The following is a 9,717-nucleotide window of genomic DNA, read 5'->3' as shown; positions in this document are numbered from 1 at the left end:
CGGCGTCTGCCCCTGGGCTTAATGTGATTGGCTGACAGCTCATTATACACATGACTGAGGCTCAGACAGTGGAACTGATTGGTTTGCTAGGGGAAGATGAAACATTGACTGGTTCAAATTAAGGGTGAAATACAAATGAGTGTAAGAATGTAGTTTGGTTTAAGGTGGAATATGCAAATGACAATGAGTCAGACAATTTCTGAATGGAGATTTTAAACAAGAACAATCATTATGGAATAAAATGTTAGGATTGGTTATTTTCTGTCTTTTTGTTTTTTTTTCTGTCCTTGGGTTCTGACTTAACCCATGTGTGTAGCTTGTATTACTCAACTTGTGGGGGCATGCTAGCACCAGTGTTCAAATTATAATGTGAATTTTATTTAACTCAAATAGCTGACATTTCCATCATTGACCTAGACTGGTTAGGCAATTTTAACAAACCAAAAACTTTTGTATTTCTTGCCAACTAAATGAACAAAAAAAAAAGCTGTAGTAAAAAGAAAAAGAACCTCTTTTTTTGTGACTCCTCCTTCTTACTGTGACAAACTAATTCAAATAAACTGACAGAGTTTAAAGGTCAAAAACCTGCTGGTTTCAAGATGAGTGCAGAGGTATGAATAAAAGCATTTGTAAAGTCCTTGGACGAAACTGGAGAACCATCTTAGCAGCCAGGGCTGGACTGGGACAAAAAAATCAGCCCGCGCATTTTGACTAGAAACCGGCCCACCAGGTATTATAGGAAAAACCATAAAGCCTTTGAATGAAAACAAACGTCATTGTGACAGTGATGTACACTGTCTTGTTGGTACATATGTATCAATCTAATAAACTTAAACCTACACCATCCTCCCTATTCTGGTATTCTAAACAGCACTTAGCCGAAACCCAAAGACTGCTTGGTTGAGTTAACTTACTGAACTATCTACAACACATGGTGGAAACCTGAAATTAAGACAGAGAAGACTAGAGGTGAGACATGACCATTACTGAATATTAAAAATAATAAATGACAGATTTAGTGATATTTTCATAAACTATTCATTTACCACATCAATAAACAGCATGGCAGGGCAAAATATTTTTCCTAACATGACAACCTTTAAAAAGTGAAAGGAGACAGAAAGACAGGTGAGAAAGAATAAAACTTAACTGACTTTTTGATGGCATTTTACACAAAGTACTAGTACAGTATCTAGAAAATGTGGGATGTGGGAAAATACTGGCATCATGTACAGTACTTTCTTCTGAAGAAATTATGTTGGGACCCTGAAAAAAAACTTACTATGTACAATAATGGATTTCTATAAATTTGACATCAGATGAAAACTTTGGTTGTAAGATTCGGATAATTATTTGTTAAAAGCTAGAAATTTTAAATGAGAATAAGAAAGAAAAGTATTTCTTTGTGCCCCCCTCTCCCTGTTAATGCTCTACCTGCCCCATGGCAAAACTTTGCTAGACCCGCCCCTGTACAGTTACCAGCTGCCAGCTACATAAAAAAGGATCCTGGTGTAAGTTGTCTCACAGAAACAGTTTATAGCTTTCCTTCAACCCATTCACGTCACCTAAAAGGTAAACCTGTTTCTCCATCACCTGTTCAGCTCTGATGATTCAGTAAGGACATCTCCTGGTTTCATCTTCATGTTTCCCTCTCACCAGATAACCAAACCGACATAATGACCAGCAGCTTTTACGGCCATGGCTCCAACAAACATCAGCTGATACTAGAAAGTAATATTAAATAAATTCTAACAACAGCTTATCAAGTTTAAAGGCGCTTCTGCTATTTAACACGACCTCCTCCTGGAACAAAGTGGGAGATAAACAAGCAAGAGAGACAGGACTTGCGGCAGAAATGCCGATCAGCTGATCTTAATCAGTTTCATGATTGAAGTAGCAGCAGGAGAGGGAGGGGGAGAGAATGAGAGAAGAAGAGGCAGCTGACAGCGTAAAGACGGAGAATAACTCCAGCTTTTTGTCTTTTTTTTTATTGTAGCTGAAGTACGGGACAAATTGCGTTTACTTTCAGCTCAATACGAAACGTGTAATATTAACTCTGAATACCAGAGGATTCCGTTTTTTACAGGACGGTAGGCAACTCTACTAACTAACCATATGAATAAAATAATATTCACCAGTAACATCATAGCACCCACCCAACTGTATAGAAACTCCGTCATGCTAGCTAGAACGCAGTACGAGTTATTGTAACTGACTGTAAAAAGTCAGCACAATGAAAATAAACTGCACCTAAACTTGGTTTATATCTGACCCAGATAGACTGCAGGGCCCTATTTCAGGAAGCCGGTTTAGAAAACTCAGAGTGAAAAACGATACTCAGGGTTGAGTAACCCCGAACTGTCCAACTCGGAATATTCGGTTTCAGAAAGGCTGATAACAATTAGTTCAATCAACGCGGAGTTGCTTTAACCCCAAATTAAGCGCGCGCACGAGGATACATAAAGCCCTGATTAGTGGAGCACAGATTAAGCGAGTCACCATGGAGACGGAGGGAAAGAAGGAACACCACAAACGAGTACAGGAGACGGTTCAGTGCAACTGTAACATTCCTGACTGCCTGACAGACGGTAGCCTTGGAAACGTGCTCAGCGTCACCAATATTATACAGAAAGCTCCCGTTTGCAAAAAACCGAAGTGCGATAAAAAATATGTACAGAACTGAGAGGATGTCCACGATGTGTCACATGAGCAATATTAGGCCTGAGGATGTTATTCAAATAAATTGTAGATTGTGCTGAAAAATGGTAACGTTCACACAGGAAATCATCAGGAAATGATAAAATGTCCAAATGCGCTCTAATCACTCTCTCCCGGCGGAGAGCTCTGCGGAGAATTTGGGCTTCAACATCTACTGGCTCTTCAAGGAAGGAGCACGCCATGTCTGACACTTCCTACAGTCAGGTTTCCGACAAAGAGGCGGAGAACGTCAGGGTTAGTTGAAGTAAACCTGCTAGGGGGCAGGTTAGCTTCACGGAGTGTGTCGTCATAGTAACTCACTCAGAATTAATCTAAACTCGCTTTGTGAAACCGAAAACCCAGAGTTTTCGTTAACTCAGGGTATACTTACTCAGAGTTTGCACTAAACCGGCTTCCTGAAATAGGGCCCAGGGCCCTGTTTCAGGAAGCCGGTTTAGAAAACTCAGAGTGAAAAACGACACTCACGGTTGAGTAACCCCGAACTGTCCAACTCGGAATATTCCGTTTCAGAAAGGCTGATAACAATTAGTTCAATCAACGCGGAGTTGCTACAACCCCAAGTTAAGCACGCGCACGAGGATACATAAAGCCCCGATCAGTGGAGCACAGATTAAGCGAGTCACCATGGAGACGGAGGGAAAGAAGGCGCGGTCGACGTATTTCACAGCGCTCGAGGCAGAAATTCTGATGGCAGCATATGCCGACAGCATGCACATCATGCAGAAAAAAAGTAACACAGCCGCAGCTGCAAAGGAAAGGGAGCATGCATGGCAAAACATAGCCGACAGAGTCAATGCGTGAGTGTTAATTTAAACATTGATCTAGGGATTTCCACCCATATAACACGTTATTTTATCATATGTCATTCTATTTATTATGTTATACATTTTATTTTGTGATGTGAGCGCAGGTGCAACCCAACAGGCCCCAAACGTTCCTGGCAGCAAGTAAAAATGAAGTATAAAAACATAGTCCAAACAGGTGAGGTGTAATTGTATTATGAGCCATAGTGCTTGGTCTGTTTGTCCCATGTAAATCAATTGCAGTTAGAGGCTACAGTAATATACCACCTGTAAGCACATATTGAAATTATCTGAGCACATCACAAGTACACATTTGCCTACTCTGTATGCCCAAATGTGTGCCGTCACAGCCAACAGAAAAAAAGCGGAGGCCCGAAAAACAGGTGGGGGTCCTCCACCACCACCACTCACAGAGGCTGAGCAGTTGGCCCTCAGCCAAAACAGTGGGCGCCCTGTGGCCGAAGGCATCTCTGCGGGGACATCCTCTGTGGCAACAACCCCACAAGACACAAGTGCCTACATAAGGGGTAAATCCAAAACAATACATGGCGTGCATACATCCATTCTGCACAGTCACCTTGACGAAAATGAACTATGTCGTAGTGAAGTTACTGTCCTACTGACAGAGAATGACAGTCATCAAACAGTTAGGTGAATAAACAACACTGAGACACTTGGAAACTGTTAACGTGCTGCACGGGTGAGGGCCCAGGGAGAGACTCACACACACCGAGCTGCAGTGGTACGTCTTTATTATGAGCATAGCAGTGTCCTTTAATTTTGCATACATGCGTGTGTGTGTGTTAACCTCCCACAGGGTGAGCTCCCTGTTCCCAGAGACAGAGCGAGTAGTACATTCCGTACCTTTCCCAATAAGTGTAACATATGAACATATACCTCAATGCAACATAAAGCTCATAAAAGCGTTTCCACCCTGACACCTACTGATTTTGCCTTCCCTCAGTGTCGGTTGTCTCTGAGAGCATACTGACAATGAGGTGTATGGTGATTGGTATGTCTGGTAATTGCCATTTGCGCCCACATAAGTCATGAGTGACCTGTATGAACCCCATATTCTTCCAGTTGACGGTGATGGTGTACTGCATCTGGTGCAGCCCCCTGTTGAGCCAGACCGACATGCAGTTGTGAGTACTCGTAATACTCCACATACTACATGTGTCAACAGTAGAACAGCAATGTTGTTAAATGTCTCCACCACAGGCACATGATGACGAAACAGTGACAGCTGCTACAGAGGAGGCCGCAACAGAGCCACACTATGAGGTATACAGTGTACAGTGGAAAATATAACAACTGACGACAATGTGGTACTATGATGACACCATGGACTTACTATGTCCCCGGCAGAGTGATGCTGGAAATGAAGAGGAAGAGGGTCCAGCCACTCCTACAACGAACCTTTCCACAGTGGGTTGTTCAGCACTGATTTACAACCAACCTAAGTAGGCATGTACTATGGATGCCAATGCTATGTCCCTTGTTGCAATAGCTCCCTGTGAAGCAGCTGTATAAGACATATCTGGCCAGGAAGATAAGAAAGTGCGACATGGAAATGGTGCACCTCCAGCTGCAGATCCAAAAGTCGAAGCTGGAGATTGTACTGCTGGAACAACAGTTAAGGGTGGGTGGAGTGATCATAGATGGACGAATCATGTCAGTGTTTGTACAACATACTAATATACGCATTTATTCTTTGTGTACAGGACATACAGGGTGACCAATAAAGGCAGTTGACCACAGTATCTGTGTATTTGTCTTGTAACATGTTGGGTTGACGGGTCACAGGAAATGGTTGTGGCATATGGTGTCTCTGACTGCTCTTCCATCCTGTACGTTCGTGGGTGGGTCAGGATGTTCATCGTGTGGATCACTGCTGTTGTCTGGTTCAGCTGGACACTGTTCACCTCTAATCGTGGCAATGTTGTGTAGGATCACACATGCCACAATGATGTCACATGCCCTTTCTGGGGTGACCCTGAGTCCACGAAGGCACTGGAACCGGGCCTTGAGCATTCCGATGGTCATTTCAACTCTGGCCCGTGTCCTGCAATGGGCCAGATTATAACGCTGCTGTGGGCCTGGTTCAGGGTCAGGGTAAGGGGTGAGCAAATAGGGTAGACATGGGTACCCCCTATCACCAAGCAGGTGGCCAGTGAACTCTCCTAGGACAGAAGAATACATGTCAGTGCAAACGTCCCTGTGGCAATTGGTCTCTGTATATTTCACAGTTACTTCGACCCACCATGTCCAAATTTGGTGCTCAGTGTACATTCCCGGAAGATTCGTGAGTCATGTACAGAGCCTGGCCACTTGGCTTCCACATTTGTGATAATGTTGGCAGCATCACATATGATCTACCCAGTGCAGAGAACACATATTAGCATCCATTACCATGATGCCATCACTTGTTGGTGTGAAATGCTACAGGGAATTATGTACCTGTACATTGATGCTGTGGAAAGACTTCCTGTTCACATAGTCTCCTTCATTTGCTGAGGGTGCAATGATTGGGATGTGGGTGCCATCTATACAGCCAATCACGCCTGGGAACCCTGGAAATTTATGTACCATTTGAGTGGTAGTTCACGTATCACCACATCATGCATTGAGTTTTGTTCATCCTGATACCTGCAATTTTGTGGAATCCCTCTTTGATGAATCTTGTGGGTCTGTGACCGGGGAACACCACAAACGAGTGCAGGAGACGTTTCAGTGCTACTGTAACATTCCTGACTGCCCGACAGACGGTAGCCTTGGAAACGTGCTCAGCGTCACCAATATTATACAGAAAGCTCCCGTTTGCAAAGAAACGGAGTGCGGTACAAAGAATATGTAATGGACTGAGCGCATGTCCGCGATGTGTCACATGCGCAATATATGGCCTGAGGATGTTATCCAAATAACTTATTGATTGTGCTGAGAAACGGTAACGTTCGCACAGGAAATCATCAGGTAATGATAAGATGTCCATACGCGCTCTGATCACTCTCTCCTGGCGGAGTGCTCTGCGGAGAATTTGGGCTTCAAGATCTACTGGCTCTTCAAGGAAGGGACACGCCATGTCTGACACTTCCTGCTGTCAGGTTTCCGACAAAGAGGCGGGGTCAGTCAGGGTTAGTTGTAGTAAACCTGCTAGGGGGCAGGTTAGCTTCACGGCGTGTGTCGTCATAGTGACTCACTGAGGCTTCATCTGAACTCGCTTTGTGAAACCGAAAACCCAGAGTTTTCGTTAACTCAGGGTATACTTACTCAGTTTTTCCACTAAACCGGCTTCCTGAAACAGGGCCCAGGGCCCTATTTGAATTTGAATTTGAATTTAACCCTGACGTTCTCCGCCTCTTTGTCGGAAACCTGACTGTAGGAAGTGTCAGACATGGCGTGCCCCTTCCTTGAAGAGCCAGTAGATGTTGAAGCCCAAATTCTCCGCAGAGCTCTCCGCCGGGAGAGAGTGATTAGAGCGCGTTTGGACATTTTATCATTTCCTGATGATTTTCTGTGTGAACGTTACCGTTTTCCAGCACAATCTATAATTCATTTGAATAACATCCTCAGGCCTAATATTGCTCATGTGACACATCGTGGACATTCACTCAGTTCTGTACATATTATTTGTATTGCACTTCAGTTTTTTGCAAACGGGAGCTTTCTGTATAATATTGGTGACGCTGAGCACGTTTCCAAGGCTACCGTCTGTCGGGCAGTCAGGAATGTTACAGTTGCACTGAAACGTCTCCTGTACTCGTTTGTGGTGTTTCCCCGTCATAGACCCACAAGATTTATCAAAGAGGGATTCCACAAAATTGCAGGTAGCAGGATGAACAAAACTTAATTCATGATGTGGTGATACTTGAACTACTACTTAAATTTTACATTTATTTTCACGGTTCCCAGGCGTGATTGGCTGTATAGATGGCACTCACATTCCAATCATTGCTCCTTCAGTAAATGAAGGAGACTATGTGAACAGGAAGTCTTTCCACAGCATTAATGTACAGATACATAGTTCCCTGTTGCATTTCAAACTAACAAATTATTTCATTATAGTAATGGATGCTAATTTGTGTTCTCTGCACTGTGAAGATCATATGTGATGCTGCCAACATTATCACAAATGTGGAAGCCAAGTGGCCAGGCTCTGTGAGTGGTGGTGGTGGAGGACCCCCACCTGTTTTTCGGTTCTCCGCTTTTTTTCTAGTGGCCATAACGGGTCACATTTGAGCATACAGAGTAAGCAAATATTTACTTGTAATGTGCTCAGATAATTTCAATAAGTGCTTACAGAAAGAAAATTTATGTAGCCTCTAACTGCAATTGATTTACATGGGACAAACAGACCAAGCACTATGGCTCATGATACAATTACACCTTACCTGTTTGGACTATATTTTTATATTTCATTTTTACTTGCTGCCAGGAACGTTTGGGGCCTGTTGGGTTGCACCTGCGCTCACATCACGTCACAAAATAAAATGTATAAAATAAAAAATAAAATATAATAAAATAACATGTTAAATGGGTGGAAATCCCTAGATCAATGTTTAAATTAACACTCACGCATTGACTCTGTCGGCTATGTTTTGCCATGCATGCTCCCTTTGTTTTGCATCTGAGGCTGTGTTACTTTTTTTCTGCAACATTTGCATGTTATCGGCATATGCTGCCATCAGAATTTCGGCCTCAAGCGCTGTAAAATACATTGACCGCGCCTTCTTTCCCTCCGTCTCCATGGTGACTCGCTTGATCTGTGCTCCACTAATCAGGGCTTTATGTATCCTCGTGCGCGTGCTTAACTTGGGGTTAAAGCAACTCCGCATTGATTGAACTACTTGTTATCAGCCTTTCTGAAACCGAATATTCCGAGTTGGACAGTTTGGGGTTACTCAACCCTGAGTATCGTTTTTCACTCTGAGTTTTCTAAACCGGCTTCCTGAAATAGGGCCCAGGGCCCTGTTTCAGGAAGCCGGTTTAGTGGAAAAACTGAGTAAGTATACCCTGAGTTAACGAAAACTCTGGGTTTTCGGTTTCACAAAGCGAGTTCAGCTGCAGCCTGAGTGAGTCACTATGACGACACACGCCGTGAAGCTAACCTGCCCCCTAGCAGGTTTACCACAACTAACCCTGACTGTCTCCGCCCCTTTGTCGGAAACCTGACAGTAGGAAGTGTCGGACATGGCGTGCCACTTCCTTGAAGAGCCAGTAGATCGTGAAGCCCAAATTCTCCGCAGAGCTCTCCGCCGGGAGAGAGTGATCAGAGCGCGTTTGGACATTTTATCATTTCCTGATGATTTTCTGTGCGAACGTTACCGTTTCTCAGCACAATCTATAATTTATTTGGATAACATCCTCAGGCCATATATTACGCATGTGACACATCGCGGACATGCTCTCAGTTCATTGCATATTATTTGTATTGCACTTCGGTTTCTTGCAAACGGGAGCTTTCTGTATAATATTGGTGACGCTGAGCACGTTTCCAAGGCTACCGTCTGTCGGGCAGTCAGGAATGTTACAGTTGCACTGAAACGTCTCCTGTACTCGTCTGTGGTGTTCCCCGGTCACAGACCCACAAGATTTATCAAAGAGGGATGCCACAAAATTGCAGGTATCAGGATGACCAAAACTTAATGTATGATGTGGTGATACTTGGACTACTACTTAAATTGCACATTTATTTTCAGGGTTCCCAGGCGTGATTGGCTGTACAGATGGCACTCACATTCCAATCATTGCTCCTTCAGTAAATGAAGGAGACTATGTGAACAGGAAGTCTTTCCACAGCATTAATGTGCAGGTACATAGTTCCCTGTAGCATTTCAAACTAACAAATTATTTCATTATAGTAATGGATGCTAATTTGTGTTCTCTGCACTGTGAAGATCATATGTGATGCTGCCAACATTATCACAAATGTGGAAGCCAAGTGGCCAGGCTCTGTCCATGACTCACAAATATTCCGTGAATGTACACTGAGCACAAAATTTGGACATGGTGAGTTGAGAATACTTTAAAATATATAAAGACCAATTGCTTCAGGGACATTTGAACTGAAGTGTACCCTTCTGTCTTAGGAGAGTTCACTGGCTACTTGCTTGGTGATAGGGGGTATCCATGTTTACCCTATTTGCTTACCCCTTACCCTGACCCTGAACCGGGCCCACAGCAGCGATATAATCTG

General features: G+C 43.6%; 1 protein-coding gene across 1 annotated transcript; it reads left to right on the top strand.

Annotated features, from left to right (window-relative positions):
• The first annotated feature begins 1,759 nt into the window (after positions 1-1,759).
• Positions 1,760-5,308, top strand: LOC143413286 (uncharacterized). Its single transcript, XM_076876070.1, has 8 exons — positions 1,760-3,515; positions 3,629-3,699; positions 3,872-4,048; positions 4,605-4,666; positions 4,743-4,805; positions 4,890-4,949; positions 5,032-5,163; positions 5,246-5,308. The coding sequence occupies exons 1-8, from the start codon at positions 3,343-3,345 to the stop codon at positions 5,264-5,266; spliced, it is 759 nt and encodes a 252-aa protein (XP_076732185.1). The 5' UTR covers positions 1,760-3,342; the 3' UTR covers positions 5,267-5,308.
• Positions 5,309-9,717: the final 4,409 nt, after the last annotated feature.

Source organism: Maylandia zebra, linkage group LG17, assembly GCF_041146795.1.
Source record: "Maylandia zebra isolate NMK-2024a linkage group LG17, Mzebra_GT3a, whole genome shotgun sequence".
NCBI classification, from domain to species: domain Eukaryota; kingdom Metazoa; phylum Chordata; class Actinopteri; order Cichliformes; family Cichlidae; genus Maylandia; species Maylandia zebra.
The sequence above is the reverse complement of the archived record's forward strand: the minus strand, read 5'-3'. Positions and strand labels throughout refer to the sequence as shown.